A 20,958-nucleotide genomic window follows, 5' to 3' on the forward strand; every position below is an offset into this window, starting at 1 on the left:
TGACAACAAAGAACATTGTGTTAAACCAGGGGTCCTCAAACTGTGGGGCGCGACCCCAAGGGGGGGCGTGGAGTGTTACAAAGGGGGTCGCACATTCACAGTCAAACTTCTGCCCAGGCCCATAGAAAACTACAAGGGCTTCAGCCCCCCTCCTCCTCGTCTGTGTCTCAGCCCGGGCTGGGCAGTGTCCGGAGTCTTATCTCTGGCACACCCGAGTTTTTGACAGGTCGTTAAAGACTATTTGCATATTTACATGCCTTTGTAAACTGGCTTTGGGTTTTTTCTGGTTCCAGTACCCCCTGGGTCCCCACTCTGCCTATTCCTTACCTTTAAACAGTTTTATCAAGCGGTAGCTGTGAATAAAACTCCAGGAAGTTAAGAATATCACAGGTCAACAACAAATAAAATTAACCAAGAACAGAAAAGACATTCATACATCTTAAAAGGTTTTTTTCTGTACACCAAGGGGCGGATTTACAAGCCACTTGCGCCACTTTTGGGTCACTTTTCCCATGTTAAAAGTGACGCAAAAGTGGCGCAAGGTGCTTTTAAATCTGCCCCAAAATGTTTTTCACTTTTGCCAATTTCTATTATAAGAATAATTTATCTTATAAAAACATTATATACAAGTCCCATTCAGTCTCGGCACTCGTGAGAATTTGGTCCTATGGATGTGTTGGAGTTGTAAAAATGTTAAAACACTTTAGGGCAGATTTACAACAAGTAACGCAGCATGGTGCAGCAAGTCATTTTGCTGTGCTGTGCTCTGTTAGTTTGGAAAGCACAGAGATGCGACATATTAACAAAAATATGTCGCATCACTGTCCTTTCCCTGCGCTGGCAAACAATCTTCAGCCATGCGCCGGGCAAGGCACCCTTGCACCGTGGTGCAAAGATGCCTGCGCCGTGGGGAGATTGTTTTTGTGCAAGAAGGAGTACCTTACTGCACAAAAACAATCACTACAGGCATATTTCTCTTTCAATGCGTGCTGTAGAATGCAGCACGCATTGCAAGAGGAAAAAATTAGGAGAAATGAAAACATTTCTCCTCGTTGCGCCTCTCTACACCACCTCTAGTGTGGCGTAGCATTCACACGCATCTCCAGATTTTACGATTTCTCGTAAATATGGAGATATGTCTTGTTCAATGGGTGTTGCGTGGAAACACCCACAGCAACACCCATGGAACTCCCCTTCCACGCACAGTGCTGCATGTGAAGGGGCAATATTTACAAGGAGAGGAAAAGGCTTGCAGGATGGCTTTTCATCTCTTTGTAAATATGGAGGGGCCCCCTGCACCACCAATATGTCACAAAAAGTGACGTAGTGGTGGCGCAGGGGGCTTGAAAAATCTGCCCCTGAGTATGTAGGCTTAGGAAACCGTTTGTTAACCTGCGGCACTGGCAGAGCCATGAATCCAGGCTTTTTGCCCGCTCCTGCTCTGGGACCAAAACTGCCTGGACAAGAGCTGGAGTTTGATACATGTGCAGATTCTGCCTACAGGTTTGGAAATGTTTGTCATGAGGGGGTCCATACACCTGAAAATGTCGACAGGGGGGTCTCGGCATCCGAAAGTTTGAAGACCTCTGTGTTAAACGAATGTATCGAAGTGGGGGCATGCTCTTCGCCTGTTCCCAGGGCCCTGGGTCACCCGGATGCAATTGTCCAAGATGGTGGTGTCTCTGGTTCTGCTGCTTTGCCAGTCTTATGTTTCTGATTAAGAAAACAGCTGTTACATTATTTAATGAAGCGCCTCTGAGTATAAGTTTTAACAGGGCCGGGGCAATCCTATGAAGGGATATCCTGAACCAAGGCATGTCCGCCTCTTGAGTGAAGCCAAGCTTATGTACATTCAACGCCTGTGAGCAGCAGCCCTATTTGTGGCATAGCAACTATGCACAGGGGCCTAATGACAGTAAGCAAAATGCCCTTCCAAATCCCTGTTAGGTACTGGAATACAGCCATAAGTGGTGTATGTTTGGTCCCTCCACCCCTGGGCTCCGGTGCAGCTGCACCTGCTGCACTATTGATAGTTGGCTCTTCAGTGGTCCTGACCCTCGATCCTTCACCTCCACCCGTTCCGCCCAGCACAATAAATACTGCACTGAGTGATGTGATGCCAAGCTGCCCTGCTGTTCCTCGGTGCTGGACACCGGGCCCAGAGCCCAGAGCATCCTGTTCACTCTTCATCCGCGCATGTGATCATCCTGGCTTCTATTTCCAGGAAAGGACAAAAAACCTGTCTGCACAGAAATAAAATAATGGCATCTCTTACTGTCGGCGGAACAGCCAGCAGTTGTTACACTTCAGATCTCTGAATAGGGAAGACATGCAGCAGCTTTTAAAAGATGAAAGCTGAGGCAGCAGAGAACATTAGCAGAGGCTGCCAGCCCCATGCTGCGCCTGCCTCTCCCCCACTACACTCTCCCCTGCAGACTCTCTGCGCTCATTTGGACGGACTCGATATGTAAAGCAGGCGCTGTGCTCAGACTTACAGCAACTCCGTGCGAGGCCCGCTGTCAGCTGCCGCCGCCTGACGTGCGGATGAAATAAGCAATATTAATTCGGATATTGCTAGGGACTGTGTCGGTTGTAACATTTAAACATGTCATTATTTCATATACCTAACTAAATAACACCCAGGCGTTATTCTGCACATAAAAGTATCTTAATTCAAAAGTAGGATGCACTCCTTTAATTAAACATTGTGCTTCTGTTTTACTATATCTTTGACACCACAAAAATGTTAAAAGATAGGACGATGTATTAGCACCCTAACGTTATGACGTGTTCCTTTCTATTTTATAGAGGCTTTATAGACAGTTTTTATTCTCTGCTTCGAATTTGGCGTTTGTGTTCGGCTAGTTAATTTAGTATGAAGCTATTTTAATAAATGTTTGCTGAAAATATATATATCATATGTCACTTTGTGTTTTTAGTGTCTAAAAATATTATTAGCCACATGTGGAAAGTAGTATTTAGTGCCTCCAGAATTATGCCGGAGAGTTAGACCTGCATTTAAAGTCCTATGTATGGATAGTCTATATTTGTGTGTTTATTTTAGAGTTTCTGTAAAGAACTCAAACCTCTAGTTGACATCTCAGAGTGTTGGGAAGCAGAAAGCACATAAATGGATAAGAATAATGATGTCTAAGATGATGGATGGAAAAGACTTAGCAGTGAAAGTAAGAGTGAACAAAAGTTAATCTTAGGTGTCTGACTGGGTGTTGTAGAATAGTTTGTGTGACGAGTCAGGCAGGAAGTTGGCTGATGTCAGCTGATCCTGGCTGAAATAGGGGATGAACAGATAAGTCTAAGAACATTTTTTAAACTTTCTGAAGACGATTTCCTCTGATAGTGGCTGAAAGAGGTAGATCGAAAAGGGTTGTGCCATGTACTTGGGCAGGCCTGCCCTAGATCATTTTAGCTTAGGGGAATGCGCAGCCAAGACGTTTCGAAGTAAATTTCCACGTGTCTGAGAAGTTGGTAGGGGTTAAAAAAGTTAAGTCAGTAACCAGGTGTACGACCATGCCTAGTGAAAAGTGCACAGCATTGCCATTCTTTAGTCAACTGTTTCCTTGCCTGAACCACCATTTCTGCACAGTACACCTCAACACTTGAAAGAAACCTCCCACCAACATGTATTGAAATGATATAGTAAGGTGGGTTAAACTTGGGAGGCAGTGAGGCTGGGTGGTGGTCCACCTGGCTTGGTTCAATTTGAAACCACCTACGAAGGCCAAATGGACAAGTCTACTTGTGTTCTTAGGTTTATATAAAGGAGGACACACAAACGCAGTTGTGAGAACACAATTACAATGCTAATTCACAAGTCTGCATGCATAAATCTACTGCTTGTGACTGCGAGTACTCTTAGAAAATTCGTATGTCGTGATTTTCCAAGAATATTATTGGGAATATTTGTAAATCCTCAAAATTTCAGAAATGTGCTAGAAAAGTAGGAGTATCCAAAAGTAGCAAACGTTTGATTAGATTTTTCTCCTGCATTTTGATGAATTGTGCCACACGTTCTGTTGGCCTTTTGTAAAGTAATTTCTGCAACTGAGAGAGAAGCATTGTGCAGAATGGATAACCAACAGACATCAAAAATCCAATGAACTTTTATAGGAATATCCTGTCAGGAGCTGCCTGGGGCTCGAAATGCAGTGGGGTTCAGAACAAACTTGGTGTATAACAACTATAGATTGTATGGACTCAATAAGTTACCTAATATCATGAAACAGACTGTTAGTTGCATAAAACTTAGGCTATTTACACGGGAATTATTAAATAAGAAAGACTAAAAGTTTTTAACTACATTGAAGTGATCATTGAAATATTCAACAAAAGTGTTGACAGCACGTCGTTCCCTCCACTACGACTTGTCATGAGCAACTCACGTTGTTAATATAGACTTGATACCAAGGACCAGAGTTACTATATAGGAAGCAGGCATCAAATGTGTGTGAACAGTTAAGCATTATTGAAAATTACACAATTATTTTTATTAAAATTATCACTTAAAAATAATAGACCATTGTGTAGGACAAATAAGTGCATTTTCGCAATTACTGCTAGTGTTCTTCCATCATGTCTGAATTATATATTATTGTTCTGTATTCCAATGTCCACTGACAAATATTAATTCATGGAATGTAGATATTGCAAAACGTACATGTTGTTTCCTTTGTAAATGTTATGTTATTAAGTTTTCTATTGGGCTTGAATACCTGAAGAGAGGACACTGCTTGTTATCCTAAAAGGATTTGTGTCACTATGGTGACCAACTGACAATTGATTGAATATGTAGCAGAATCTTCATGTGATCCTTCTCATTCTCTAGTCCCAGTCCCATCCAGTTAAAAGTCTCGAGCAGCAGGGACACTCTGGTCCAATGTAGGTGCGCATGCTACAAATCTTTTATCATCATCTCATAAGGCACCAAGGAGAGTCAAGGATATGGGTCTTGGATTCAACATTCCCTGGTGTCCTGGACCTCCCTTATCATTGTAATGAAAAGAGAAACACTATTTCTTGTGCTGATGGTCTCATTTAGATCCTATGTAAAACAATGACATAACACGTTAGCAGCGTTTCTCTAGGACCCCATTTGGCCTAGTAAGCATGTTCAAAAAAATCTGAAACCCCATTTGTCAGCTTGAATCCATCGCCCCAGAAGCAGAGCCAGGCATTCTGACACTAGAATGTCAACGGAGAACGTCCAGAGCTATTACATACATTGCTGTGGATGGGAACGTAAGGCACTTCAGTGACAAAACCACTGTTTATAATGTTAGGAAGGGAAGTTACGAAGGCAAAGTCATTGTGAAGTCTTAAACAAAGTTCATCTGGTGCACCACACGATAACTGCACATTTAAATAACCAGGAAGTACAATTCAATTTCCAAGGATGCATTTAAGATCTTCTCTTTATTCAGATTGGATCAGATGTGGAAAGTATATACAGTGGAAAACAGCCAACGCGTTTCGTCTAAGACATTGGACTTCTTCAGGGCAATTGTTAAGAAAGAGACAAGGGGCCACCTAGACACCACCAAAGGAACAGGGCACCAAATAGACTGTCATTCAAATTGAAATTCCCTTTGGGACTGTATCAGAAAGATCTGGTCATAATTCATACATCATTCATTCCAAATTCAAACCAATATCACCAGGGCTTTCTCATGGAATCAAAATTTAAATATGTGATTTTATTCCTCAATAGAAATTGTTAAAAACATTGTGTCAAAAGTACAATGATCACATTCATAATGGTAAAAAATTACATGGAAAATATCACAATTTACAAAAACTGTCCACACCAATATTAGAAATGTTAAAAACGCTACCTCAAAAAAATTCCATATAGAGAAAGGGAGAAAAAAATCATAGACATTAATTAATTTGGCTTTATTGTGCGCAAATCGAACCACGCAATCCTGGGTTAAACCCCTCTGATGGTAAGGTTTCTATGTGCAACGAAGGCTGAGTTGATTTATTGTTTAACTGACTCAGCGTTGACTCGTTTCGGTGGGTTAATATGATGCAACCACCTTCTTCAGGCACAAGAATAGATGTCTCCCACAATTTCAAATCTGTCATGAAAACATGTTGAAACTTATTAAAAACCAGCATATATTAAATTATTTTTTTAACAAAACAGATGAACTCGTTATACCAATAGCACACATCTGTTTAAAATTCATAAATTTCTATTGAATCTCCCGATATTCTTTCATTTATACTGTTAATTGGCTCATACATGATTTGTATTTACAAGTTAATTGAGATAAACAAACATGAGAATATGCATAGATTATTGCTAATTTCAAACAGGAAAAGAACCCTTAGTGATATAATTAAAAAGGCACACTGCCATTCACCCCAACACTCCTACATAATTTCTAAATTCTTAATTTATACAAAGCACCACCTGTTGTAACGTACTTATAATCTATTTAACCAACATTACATTCCCCTTCTAGAACAAGTAGATACGGAAAAACACCTACCAGTCATAGGAAATAGTTTCAAATAAATCCAAACTCATGTGGGTAGATCCTTAAAGACTTCACAACTCTCGTAACATTCGGATGAAGTGTAAAGTGGAGATTTTTTTAATCCTGCATGCGCTATTATAAAGAATTTGGAGATATTAAGGTAAAACGAACTGTATGTACATTATAACAAACTAGGGAGGATAATAATATTCAATTATATGGAGGGCCATGAAACTCCTTTTTATTCGCCTCTAGTCTTGACACAATACATTTGTAAAGATACCCATGAGAGGTGTGAAGTTTTAACAATCCACCCACATCAGATACCATCGGTAAAGTCAGAAAGCAGTCACCAAGTGAACATCCAAAAGATCGAGAGTGATTGGTTCTAGTTGATCATTAGCTTGTTTTTTTTTTATATTGCTGAAATAACAAGCTGCTTCCGAAGAGTTACTCTGTTATACGGGCTATCACCGGAGGTTACATGTTGGATTAGACTTAGTTACCAGTGCCATGCTATGACAGGAATAAGCCATGGCAAGTGTGGCAGATACTCAAGAGAGCTCCATGACATGTCCCATGTTTGCCATGATGTCTGCGACAATACAGCACTGTCTTTTTTTTATCCGTTAGAGGAGAACTGGTTATGAAGGCTTGTCTCAGCTATTGATACGCATACGGAGAATGAAAAAGTTGCAGGTCACAACCAGGTGAAAATATTTGTTAAAATAATAAGTGAATAGGCTGGACAAGATTGGTTCCTGAGTTATTCACAATGATCAATAGGGCGTTATCTCTGGTAAGTAGATTGGTAGCAATATCTCTGATCTGCTATCAGGCATAAATATTGCCGCTTTTACACAGTCAACTATGAGGGCTTTGAGACATTATCTGCATATCCCAGACAAATTCATATGAGCTACTCTGGCTCTCTCTTTAAACCCTCCACCATGACTGCTGGCGATGCAGAGCTCTGCGCAGCAAGTCAAAATGGTTGTGGTAACTAAGAGGTGCGTCTGGTATTGTGCCTGAGATTCACTCTATATATCAAGCCATAGGCACAGAGGTTGAAAAATGCAGTTGACATTCAAATATTTTCTGATGTTCTCCATAAATGCAAGACAAAACGTTATTTAAATGACCTCTTAATATCAACCCCTACATTAGAAAGATTCCCATATTGAATGAAGAGCTGCATTGCTTTGGTGCACTCTCCAGTTTTAAACAGAACTCAGTTAAACAGAGGTGATGACTTCCTGTTCTGGTAATCCCATGGATCATGAAGTGGCAAAGTTACCCCCATTTTATGTCTAGTTGCAGCTCATTTCCTCCGAGCTAGCATGAAAGAAAAGGTGGATGGGACTACCAATTTTTGAAAGAGAATGTTTCTAAAAAGTGTTTAACATTTATCGACTATCACAAGTATGTCCAGTACTGAGTGACTCGAATACTCATTGACAACAGCCATTGCTTGATGTCTAGTCTACAGGCAGATCCTCAGAAGGAATGAGTTCTGGAGGGAATGATGATATTATCACTAAAGGCCAAATGACGAGTCTGGCGGTCCTTCCGACCACCACATTATGACCTTGCTGGTCGTGCCACACTGGGGCCGCCAACAACACCAGCGAAACGCTTTTATTTGGCAGTGGTGCGGGGGTCAGGAGGCATCAAAATGCTTGGCGGGAATTCTGGGGTCCCAAAAAGCATATTACGACTTTTCTCACCACTACTGATTTCATGGAGATCTTTCCTACAGGGCCCCCTTGTGCCTAACTCCGTGTGGAGGCACCCAGGGGGGCACAACATGTGCCCACCTGTGTCCATGCATTCCCAGTTCCAGCACAGCATGGACTTCATAGTCCATGCCATGCTGAAACTTCCTTTGACATTCCAATTGCAGTGCCTATTTTATAGGCACCACTGTGTAAATGGCAAGGGAAATGCACTCCAATGACTAGAAACATCATTATACGGCAGGCAGTTCTCATGCAGGTTTAGCAGTGTGGCAGCGAGGTGTTTCTGCCGCCGCACTGTCAAACTCTTAATCAGGCCCTAAGTGTGTTTAAGCCAGTAAAGTTCAGTGCCAGCATCTCATGTCTGGGTAGTGGACCAAATCTACTCCAAAGTGAATTAATGCGTGAACTACGGGCGTTCTGCACTCTTATATGAGTTGCAAGACGCAGGCCACCCTCATTTGTTTTGGAGCTGTCCAAATATGTCACCTTTTAGAATGTTTGAAATATTAGGAAAGTTGCAGGGTTAGAAAGGTTGATTTGTGCACCTTTACACATTTACACTAGCTTTTACTCAAAATAAAACATCATATTTGTGACACTTAATTTGAGATGCTTAGTTATGGCACACAAGTACACAAATGGTGGGATCTGCCCCACTGGACTTTGCTTATTTCTATACAGAGATAATGTTTTCAATAGAGATTAGGCTTGGAGGCAGTATAAATGTGATGGGTTGTTTAAAGGGGTCGTGGACATAGGATCAATTGTATCTTCTTTCTTAAATTTTCTAACTATGTGGTTAATCTCTAGGGCCGCTCATTTTTCAAAAGAAGAGAGATTAAGATGGTTTAAAACCCAGTGGATACATCGAAACCTTTTGGGCTTAAAGAAGACACATTAATACGACGAGGACGGAAAAGATGATCTATGCTTCTGTATTGCTCCTATGTCTTTCTCCAAGTATTAAGACAAGCCAGCTAGACCATAATATCAAAGGAGGAGGAGAGTGTTTTGCAATCTTTCCAACATGACTTGAATGTTGACAAAAATTAATATCACTTGTTCTTATGAGAGGTTTTCCTACAATTCTTAATTCCATTGTTCATCAATGGATTGCTGCATCCTCCTCCAAGGTCACTCACAGTTGGGTAGCAGGCATTGTAAAGAAACAAATAATTTCGGCCAATAAGACCAATTACCACACTTTGCCTTTCTATTATTCAACAATAGGAGAGCTGTTGCTCATCACAATTTTTATTGAACCTTGAGACCCGTTTACTCATAATCATCAGCTTTTTGCATATTCTAACACAAATCCAAATGAAATACCTCTTAGAAAGGGCCTGAAAATGCTTCTGAAAAGTTTTCAGATTTCTCCAAATATTTTATTCCAGAATTCCACCATGTCCATTCAGCCAATCAACATAACTAATATATTAGGCACAGTGTGTATCATGCTAATTGTAACATGCTATACTAATGCCGAGGAGCTGTATGGTCGCCATACACATCTTCTGCTAATTAAATATGTTAGATGCCTCATAAACGTTTGGATTTATTGAAGAATCCGATTAGCTGCAGATCAAGACTGGTAAAACCTACGAACTCTCAGTTGTTCAAATCCCACCCTGACTACGTCATCCCTTCCCATTTCTATGTCCTCATCTCAAGAGTGCTGGAGTCCTCTCTACCCCCCTCCTTGCCAATGCTTTGATATCAGTTTGACTGTGTAATTCTGACAACTCCGAAACCTCCTAAACTGGTTAGAGGCGGCAGATCCGAGAGCAGAGGACGGCCCGGGACCAGGGTTCGATTCCCGGCGCGGCAGGTTTCTGGACCAGGGTCAGCGGACTCGATAATTCTCTCGCCTCGGTGCCCACTCTGATCAGCGATCACACTCAGCAACTCTGGGCATTAGCTTGCCTCATCTTCACTAACGGCCCCACCAGACCGCCGGGGATGCCTGGTCTCACCCTGGAGATACCCATTAAGGGACCATCTCTCAGGGAAGCCAGGAAGGGTTTCGCAGCGGTCGAAGCGCCGTGGGACCCTCCGGGTAAGTAGTGCGCTATATAAATGCCTATACATTTACATACATACATTTATATTGGTTCCTATCACGGTCTAGATTTCACCTGGACTGATGTTACATGGGGATTACTTAAAAGTGGGAAAACATCACCGTGTCTTTCTGACACACTTCCCACCCTTTTAAACTAATTCTGAATTAATGTTCAACTAGCCCCATGTGGATGGTAGGAAGGCTAGGCAGCTTTTTGTGGTGGTTCAACCATTTGCCCTAAGCTTTCTGGGACTTGCAGGGCCATAATTCGAAAAGTGACCCTAAAAGTACGGCCCGCTTTGTTTTCAGGGGGAAAAAAAGGAAACTCACACTTGTAAATTTCCAAAGTAAAAAGTTCAAATATGTACTGGATGAGGTATTAGTTCTTGTTATGGGACAACTTGAGCTCTTAGTATACCAAGCATTGCAATAGGCCCGGCAATTGTGAGAGTTTGAGCTATTGGTATTATAAATAACAATGCCTTTTATTTTTGTTTTAACCCGTTCCATGCGTCACAGTGGGCATGTGCGGAGGACGGCCGGGGGCCGTCCAAACCCTGGCCACTCATTAATTCTCCAGCACCGCTGCGGAATTCGCACAGCGGTCAAGGTGTTAAATACCTGCAAGCAGTGCGTAAATACGCACTTTGTACTTACAGTCCTTGCTTATCAGGAGCAAGGCTGGCAGTAAAACAGGCGCAGGTACTGTCAGATTTAATTCTCATAAGCAACAGCTATAAGTACAAAATGCATGTTTACGCACCCCTTGCAGGTTTTCAAAACACATAAATAAAAGGCATTGTCATTTACAATCCTAATAGCTCAAACTCTTGCAAATGCGAGACCTATTTCATTGCCAATGCTTGTTTTTTATTTTATTTTATTTTTGCTCTTCAGTCTGTTAATAATCATGTGTTGACTTAATAATACAATCTGGAAATATTTTGAAGAAGCATTATGCACATCTGGCAAGTTTGCTCAGTAAAGTGTGTTTTGTTTGTGTTCTAGTCCTTGAAATGTTTTTTTATCAATGATAGCAAGGACTACAAAGCCCAGAATGCAAAAAATAAATATGGTCCAGAGCAGATAGTCATTCTTAAACCCTGAAAACTTGGCAGTTATGGTTATGCAAAGTGTTCAATTGATGCTTCGACACCCTTTCCCTACAGCTTCTGTACGTAGTACAGTACAGTCCCACACTGAAGTCCATCTTTTATCAAACGCAGCATGAAAAATATTTTGCCCAACAGGTAGTATCTCAAAATATTTGGTAATCAGAACTGTTTATCAAAACACACAGGTCTGAACAGTCTAGGTTTTTTGTCCTCCATATTTCGACAGACAACCATGAGGGATTTTTTATTTTCCCCTCGTGACGGTATGTTGCACCCCCCCCCCCCCCACCTTCCAACCCTCCCCGACCCCCCCCCCCCCCCCCCCCATCCCCCCCCAACGGGCCTTACTGCTGTTATCGGCACGGGCTGCTGCTGCATCCTAGTAACACAACTGTAAATTAGGGAGCGCCTGTGCTCAGTCGGTTAGGTCATGAACTTAGATTCCTCACTTATCTTTTTGCATTCCTAAAAGCATCTGCTGATCATGGTGTTCAGGTGTCATAAAACACTTGTGTCAACAAAAAATACCCCGAAACGTATTCCTCTCATCTGCAAAGCAGTGGTAATGACCTCTTCACTTCCTTCATAATCCATTGCAGACTCTCGATGAAGCCGTGCCCTTGAGAAAAGGGGCGGTCTAAATCTTAGCAGAATAATGGCCTCCAGCATTGTCTTCCACAATCCAAAGTTTACAGCAATTAAGTATATGTCATTAGTTGGAATTCTTTCAAAAGCAACTTAACCTGTAGCTACTTGCTCTAGCAAGTTACAAAGTGAATCCATGTACTTTTCTTAAGGCAATTCCATAATAAACCAAACCAGAATACAACCTCACCTTTAAGATGGGGAATGTTGCATAGAAGAGAAGTGGTGGCATTGTTTCTTCTTGTAACATTTTACAAAGGTTCTGACGGCTTACTAGATCCTTCTCCCCACGGTGATGTTGCCTCCTGTACGACCTACCGTAGACCTATACATTTTTGGCTGTAACTTCTGATTGAAGCTGTTACTACAAACATAACGTCTATTTGTCGGACAGGTTCGCTTCATCCGGCAGGCATCTCCAACCTTTTCAATCATGATATCTACTACTGTAAAAAAATAAAAACATGCTGATCTACTGCCTTATTAATGGATTAGATATAGATACATAAAGGGAAGGAGGAAGAAAATAAACGAGGAAAAGGGAAAGCTTGGAAGCTAACAAGAAAGGAGATGCAGGAAGGACAGAAAAAAGATAAAGGAAGCAAAGGAGGGAACAAAGTAAAGATGGAATTAAAGAAAGGAATGAAGAGACAGGAATCAAGGAGAAAATGGAAAGAAGGAAGGGGAAAAAGAAAGAGAGTTAAAAAAAGGATGTACAAAGGAGAGCAGAAAGGAAAGAAGATAATGAAAGAAAAGTAAGAACAAAGAGAGAGAAGGATGAAAAGTGGGGCGAGGAAAGTAAGAAATTAAAAAGAGAAAGAAAGGGAAGGAATGAAGCAGAGGATAAAATGAAAGAAGCAAAGAAGATGAGCCAAAGACAAGAGGAGATAATAAGGAGAGAATGAAAGCTGGCGGGGATGAGAGGAAAGAAAGGACTCATGGATAGGAAAAATGTTGTAATAGAAAGAAGAAATGTTGATGGGAAAGAAGCAAAGAAAGAAAAGTAGAATGTGAGAAAGCAGGAAAAAATAAAGGAGAGAAAAAAACAACCAAGGAAAGGAGAAGAGAGAAACACAGGAAGGAGAGTAAGACAAGATGGAGAAAAAGGAAAGAAAGAAGTGGAGAGGAGAGGAGAAAAAGAAAAATGGAGAGAGAGATAGTGAAAGAAAAAGAAAACTGGGACAAAGATTTAAGAAGAAAATAAATAATGTAGTGATACTCTTAATAATGCCTCTGGTGTATTTAGTAATTTAGGCAATACTTTTTCAAGGTGGTTTTCAGAAAGGTTTGAAAAAAATGTGCGCTGAGAAAAAAATGTGCGCTGATTTATTTTCAGGCGTGTAAAAAACTGCATTTGCACACTTGCTTATTTAAAAAGAGGGTGGCCTGAATGTTGCTCTTGGACCCCAACTCGGCCTCACAGAACCAGGTTCAGTCTGCGAGCTACTGGTAGCTAGCAGTAGACGTGTTGTAGAAGCCTGCCTTAGAACATTTGGACACTGGATAGTAGATGTTTGTTGTTGTCCAACTCAGCGGTACTTATTTTATTTACCTTGGGCAGATGGAATGCTGAAAAGACCTGCCAGATTTTGAACTTGTGACATTGAGGTAAAACACAGATCTTTGGAGTGCATGCATTAATCCACCTAGCCACACGTATACAGGGCATATATATAAGGAAATGATGGAGTGTGTCGCTGCAGCAACTTTCGCCGTAGCGCACTCTGCCATTTTCAAAAGGCAGGGATGTGCCGTATTTACAACAATACAGCGCACCCCTGTGTTTTTCCTATCGCTATCTCTAAAAATAGCTGCCTAGCGGCAACGCAGACAGCCTTGCACCATAGCGAAAGGGTGCATGTGTTGCGGGTAGTGATTGTTTATGTGCAAGAAGGTGTATCTTCCTGCACATAAACAGTCATTAATGGTGTTTTGCGCTTTATATATTTTGCAACACACACATACAAAAATCAAAAACGAGATGAAATGAAGGTATTTCTCCTCATTGCGCCATTCTAATTTCTGCTATTGCAGGGCGTTAGTTTTTGGCGCTGCCTGAGATTTACACATCCTTGTAAATCTGGGAAATCGTCAATGAGCAAGGGTGTTGCGGTGGAACGCCCATAGCAACACACATTGCACGCCCTTTTCACAAAGATGTCTGCCTGAAAGGGTACAATATTTACAAAGCGGCGTTAAGTCACAAAAAGTGGCTAGCAAGACTTTGTAAATATGGTGAAGGGCATTGCGCACCCAGAACATCAGAAAAAGTGAAGATCTTATGGTGCAATCCCCTTGTAAATATGCTCCACAGTGCGCTCACCAATAGTATAAAATGTTGCACGCGTGGACCATCACAATTTTATTCCTATGCTTGTTGAAAGTGGATTAGCAAAGCCAAAATGGCTCACTTTGGATGCCAATATTTCGGTTTCGCCAAAGCTTTTTTGTTTCGTAATGGTTTTATTGTTTGAACTATTACAAAAACAATATTTTTGTGATCTAAAAGCACACACTGGGCCAGTAGTTCCTGGTACTAAAATTACTACTTTTTCTATGTACTTGCACATTGTGCAAGAAAAAAATGCGTTCACTTGCTGAGTAGTTAGCCACTGTCTGAAGTTGGCTGACCCATTGCCACATGCTGTATACTGCACTGAGCAGACGAACAATGGGAATGACACAACAGACTAATTTATGAAAAGGATTGTGTAAAGCCCTTTAAAGTAAGTTTATTATATGTTAGTTTACTAAAACCACGAGGCCCTGGCTAACCCCAGCTCTTAAAATGAGAGTAGGATTTACATTAAATCCTGCAGTGCCTGACTGGTTTATGCAATTAATTGGCGAAGTGGTTAGATGTGTTCTTCGGGGCCAGATACTGGCATGTGTAAAATGAAAATTAAAGACCAAAGGGAAGTGTGTGTGCAATTACTTCCTCATAGTTCAGTAAAGAAAGGCACTTCAGCCTCAGAGTCATAGAAGCAGAGCCCCTGCTAGTGTGCCAATTGTCTCTGAGGTGTTCTAATGGAACTGGCATCCCATTGACCTGGGAGGCACACAACTGGTGGTTTTTGGAGTATCCAATCCAAGAAACAATGGTGAGGTACATAATAAATATAGAAATTGGGAAAGGGCCTCCATCTTCACCATAGTTAATTCGTTAATATATGATTTATTCAAGATGCCACTTTGTTAAATTGCTTTGGTTAGTCTTGGTCAAAAGCTGTTTATAGCCAAATAATTTTCTGAATTCCTTACTATATTTTCAATATAATAATAATTTAATTTGATGCTTCCCAATGTTGTGTTCTTATTGCAGTGCCATGGTGGTGCAGTCATTTAGGCCTGAACTGAGGCAGCTGTGAAAGGTGTAATAGGTAAATTAAAATTCATGGTATTAACACCTTCCTCTAGATGGCAATAGCTAATGAGGGTAAAGGACTGCATTGTTTGATCCCTCACTAGTACTGTATGACCTTTGTCAAAGCCCTAGTCACATAGACAGTCAGTTGGTGTGCCATACAGTGATCTGACCGAGCTGACAAATGTTGTGAAGATTCCCACCAAATGCGATAAAAGCTCTCCAGATGACCAAGCCAATTCTTTCATGTTAGGTAAGCCGCAGTATTTTCATCAATATGCGACTAATTTAGCATGACCATCATGGCATTACTGTGGATCTTTGTAATCTCCCTGAGACAGACAATGCTGGGATTTACAGACGCCCTTGGTCACTTCTGAGCCTTGGTGGTTAGCAACCATCTTTGCAAACATTCTCTTATCTATGTTTGAAAGTGAAATGGGCTTACAGGGTTCTGATTTCTGATTTTTTTTAAATTAAGATAGAAATCCTCTGGCCCTCATTCTGAGTGCCTTCAATTCCCATTGGGGCTGGTAGCAAGAGTTAATGGACCCATCGGGAACCACAAGAGGAATTCCTGCGTGCAATAAGACTGCATATTTTATCAAGGACAAATTTGTCCCTGTAAAAGCAGGTGGATTATGAGTCTACAATTTGTGTTACAAACTTTTCATTTTACCCTGAAATAGAATTTTTTTTTAAGTGTAGGCCATTTGGAACTCATCCGTAAGATGATCCAGACATGCATGTTTCCAGGCCAGGGAGCCCCTTACTATCCTTCTATTCTGAATGTTCTGTGGCATTCTCCATGTTCTCCTCCTTCACCGTTCTCCATGTTCTCTCGTTTGTCACTAGAGTCTCATGATTATAGTCCTTAGCAACTGCTATTCTTTATGTAAGATCTGTTCACATTATGGCCATCAAGCCAATTTCCCAGATCATTGGTTGCTTATGTAAAATACTATTCTTTAGGCTGCCTTGTATTCTTCCTGACTAATCTGAATCTGATCATTTAAACTCTAGGAGCCTGGAAATCCAGGCATAAACATGCTGCATGTTGCACTTCCAGTTCCTTTATACTAGGGTGAATTTGCTGTGCCTTCTTTTTTCCCTTTCTTCTTCAATGAAGGTTATTCTGCCTCCAATGGCTGTTTCTAGTATCCCATATAATAATACGTGAGACAAGTTCATCAAATATATAGGCGAAGCCTTCACCTGACAGAACCACACTCCTCTGTTTATACATTGTTGTTTCATTAACTTCACCTTCCTAATCAATTTTCTTTTAATTATTTGTTAATCTAGATGTATTTATTGCTTATAAAAATTGCTTTGGTTTCACATTTCAAACTAACTCCTTCTTGACATAGTTTGCAATATATAAAATATATTACATTTTGTTTCTTGTTTAGGCATCTGGATCTTCAAACCAATTCAAATCAACCAATTTTGTTAGGAGCATTTTTTGGCCTTAAAACTGTATTGACTTGAGAGTTTCTTCATATGCTTTTTAGAAATTTGAATGAACGTTTTTTCTTTCATGTTCTAGAATCCTAACTGACTTTTTAACACGCTGTATGTATGTTTTTGTACAATTATTAACTATGTTACAGTCATCACTCCTTGGAAAAAAGCACTTGGAAGTATTAGGTTCTATGGACATATCACTATGGAATTATTTAAGTGGTATAAAAATAATCTGACAGAATATTTGGGGCTTCTGAAAAAGATCTCCGCTGATCTGGAATCCAGAAATCTTTGAATGATGTTTATTTAACACTTTATTCTAATATTGATGTCTGCACATTAGATGTGAGAACGACCATGAAATGTTATGTACATGACTATCTATAAAGAAATATGTGAAAACTGAATGTTTTGTAAATCAGTCACTTACCTGCTCAACAGTGAATGAAATGTAAAGCAGATGGCAAAGAAACGACGTTGTTTGTGTTTAAATTTGCTTCATTTTCTGAGTAATTTAGTGTCTGTAGTTGAATTACTATTGTTTACTAACCGTCATATTCCTTTTTACAGACAGCAATTGAAAAGCTTACTCACGATTATTTAAATTTATTTCACTTTCCACCGTTGACCAAGGTAAGTGTGTTTGCTTTGCATCCAAAGTTGTTCAAATTACACTATGTTTTCTCGTGCACTTTTATATGAGCCTTCTATTGTGGCACATTAGTCATCACTTGTACACTGGAATAAAGTTACATTTAGGCTCAAAGCAAAGTGCTGTACTCTAAGCACCTGGTAAACAGAAATCAGTCAACCTTATTTGACATAGTAAGTGAACTCAGTTATGAGGTTTATAAGCTTATTAAAAGAAGAGTGGTAAAAAACTAACTGACTTTAGCAAAGAAGTGGAGAGGAAGAGTCTAGTAAACAGACTCAGCAAAGTAATTTTTCTTTGATGTATTTGCCACTGATGACTGGAGAGAATGTGTACTGGTATGCAAGGGGCATTCTTTAACATGGCCTGTTATTTAACAGATGGCATTCACTGTATGAAAGTGAATGCTGAATTTAGATATTTGATCCCCACCAAAGCAACTTTAATTCCTTATTTAATGTAGGAGATTATGAAAAGATTGGTTGATATCAATTGCATAAAAGGTTATTACAGTTCCTTATGCATTAGCTTGGATTATCAAGACTACAAGCATGGGCCAAACTGATATTCTAAATATCAAGAATACATATATCATTCCACCAAAGCATGGAGTGGCTTCTGTTGATCTTATTTTCCTATTAAAAAGCAGCAACTAGCATATCTCCTTGAACATTTCCTGGACCCGAGTAAGGGTGCATTTGGTGACAGGACGTTTTTAGGGCATTGCATGTGAACATCTTTCTACTTTACTTGGGAGGAGATGACACAGATCACAGTTCTTGTTTCCCTTTAACGCCTCCTGTTGTTTGAACTTAAAGTACACAAATCCCTCCACCTATTGTTGTTGTCTGCCTTGTGCCCTGGTTTTGTATCGAAGACACACCAGATTGGTAATGTGAGACAAAAGACTTCTTGAAGGAGCCACGAATCCCCTTCTACACTGAGCCATGGCAAACGGGAAGCGTGTTCTCATATGGCTTGTGGGTCCTAGAGCCCAGAACTAATGCTGTAATCATTCTTGGTCTTTGAAAGAGGAGACTGCCTGGGGGACTGTTAAAGAAGGGTACATTCGATTCTTTGAGGAAAGCACAAGATTGTTCTGTCTAGCCACATACTAATCAGGTAGTAGCGTTATTGATCCAGCGGCTCACCATAAACTTCCAAAGGGTGTGTGTGATTCTGACAGTCCAGGCTCCAGAAAAAAAGCAAGCAGAAGGTTACAGTACCCAGTTAGCCCTCTACTACACCTTCTCGTCTTAGAACAATTCCAGGTGAATCCTGATTTCCTACTGGAGAGAACCAATGACATCCGCCATTCGCCCTTCAGGAGTGTCACATTTTAAGAAGAGCTGTTCTTTATTTTATGTTACCGTGGTATAGACTCCTTGTAAGAAGAGATCCGGTAGCTACAGCAAGAGAGACCCTGGAGAGGAGCTTCATTCCTAGATTAGATTTACCTGGGATATGCAGAGTTCTTGCAGCATTCCTGAAGTACCCAAGCATTAGTTGGATGCTCTGCATGTCACTCTCACTCACATTTGGAGGAGTACTTTCGTGTTTGGATAACTGTTTTCTTTAACTCCTGAGTCTCTGATATGCGCTTGTTGATGCTGCAGAGGACTCAATCTTCTCATCAGCGCTAAATGGAGCAGTGATAGAGGACATCAGAAGTCGGTCCTTTCGCCAGATATACTGTGTCTGGGTGTTGCTTACGGGATGGGCTGTGTCTAGGAGTAGGCAAGTCCTGCACGGTCATCCCTCATGTCACCCAAGAGACCAAAGCCTGTGAAAGCAAGGACTTATATTGTCTGGCAATTCCTGATGCACAATCGACTTGTTCTGCTGTTAATGTCATGTGAGTCCCCTTAGTAACCCGAAGGGATGAAGCACTTTACCCAGTCAGGCTGATACTCTCACTCTATACTGTGCAAAGACTTTTGCCAAAGAGGAAAAGGAGAAAGGCGCGCCACATGAACATCTGAAAATAAAGCGCCATCTTTAAACTAAGTAGACATAGACAGTCTTGCCATTTTTTACATTTTGCAATTTGGTTGTATCCCATTCATCGTCCTTTGCTTCTCGCATACTGGTCCACGTCCAAGAAAGTCCAGATGTCCTGCTCAATTTTACAGTTCGAGCAGATAATAATAATGAAAATTATCTTTATAATGGTCCGTTATCCATCATTTGATTATTTTACTGTGTTGAGTTGTACTATTCATCAATGATACATAATAATTTCCAATTGAAGCTTTGACACTGAGCAGCTCACTGAATCGAATTCTAACATGCTCCCCGAATGTCCCGGTGCAGTCGGGCTTCCGTGCTGCTTATAGCACTGAAGCAGCACTGGTAGAGATGGCAGAGGTTATTCGGGAGTGCCTGGACGGAGGCGGCAGAGCGGCATTGGTTTTGTTAGGACTATCTGCCGCCTACGACACGCTGCCCCATCAGCTTCTTCTCGCCAGGCTGTCTGCTATCGGCATCACTGGTTCCGCACTACAGTGGCATCATTCCTGAACAATCGGACCCAACAGGTGTGGATGCCGCCACACGCATCGTCTGCCAGGGCACTTTCTACTGGGGTGCCTCAGGGGTCTACTCTTAGCCCCCTGTTGTTTAATATTTACTTGACCCCTTTGATTTTCCTGGTAGAGCAATTAGGTGCAAAAATAATTGCCTATGCCGATGGCACCCAGCATTTGTTTACTTGGCCAGGTAATAATCTGGACACCTCCGGTGTCCAGCTTTGTCTCTCATCGGTCTTCCGTTGGCTTGCATTGCCCAACTGAAATGCAATGAGGAAAAATCTGAAGTCCTCCTCTATGGTGATTTTCCTACTAACTTTAGAGAACTGCTGTGGCCACCGGACGCTCCTTGCCCTAACTCCATGGGTAGCCAGGCAAAAAATTTGGGAGTGTGGTTTAGTGAAAACCTTAAATTTGAGGACCACATAAAAAAATTAACAGGCGTCTGCTTTGGCACTCTCAAAGCCTTACGCAGATTCTTTCCCTTGCTCCCGAGGGAAGCCAAAGAGTCAGTGTCACGTGCCCTTATCCTTTCTCGGCTAGACTACGCAAAAGCTCTGTTCATTGGCATTCCAGCTTACCTGATCAAGCGTCTTCAGATCATCCAGAATATGGTGGCTAGACTTCTTTTTAACATCTTGAGGAGGTCCAGCGGACGGCAATATTTGCGTGGTCTTCACTGGCTTCCACGATTCCAGCGCGCTCGGCTAGGCGGTCAATATATCTCTGTAAAAGCAGGTAGAGCTTGTAACGCACCTCCACTGCAGCTTCTTGCCATCCAAGATATTTTTGTCTTCAAAAAAGCACTAAAAACACACCTCTTTACCATAGCATTCTAATTTCCATTTCCACCCATTCTGCCTCTCTACACGAGCTCGCGCCAGGA

The 20,958-nt window shown here is 41.2% G+C and overlaps 1 protein-coding gene across 2 annotated transcripts in view; it reads left to right on the plus strand.

The window, feature by feature from the left end:
- The window catches only part of MAP3K20 (mitogen-activated protein kinase kinase kinase 20), a 1,049,056-nt gene that overhangs the window by 917,953 nt on the left and 110,145 nt on the right, over positions 1 to 20,958 (plus strand). For both annotated transcript variants that reach the window (XM_086956144.1, XM_086956145.1), the window contains exon 15: positions 17,463 to 17,525. In XM_086956144.1, coding sequence (XP_086812270.1) covers positions 17,463 to 17,525 — 63 coding nt within the window. The remainder of the gene's footprint in view (positions 1 to 17,462; positions 17,526 to 20,958) is intronic.

Source organism: Lissotriton vulgaris, chromosome 2_1 (assembly GCF_964263255.1).
Source record: "Lissotriton vulgaris chromosome 2_1, aLisVul1.2, whole genome shotgun sequence".
In the NCBI taxonomy this organism is placed as follows: Eukaryota; Metazoa; Chordata; class Amphibia; order Caudata; family Salamandridae; genus Lissotriton; species Lissotriton vulgaris.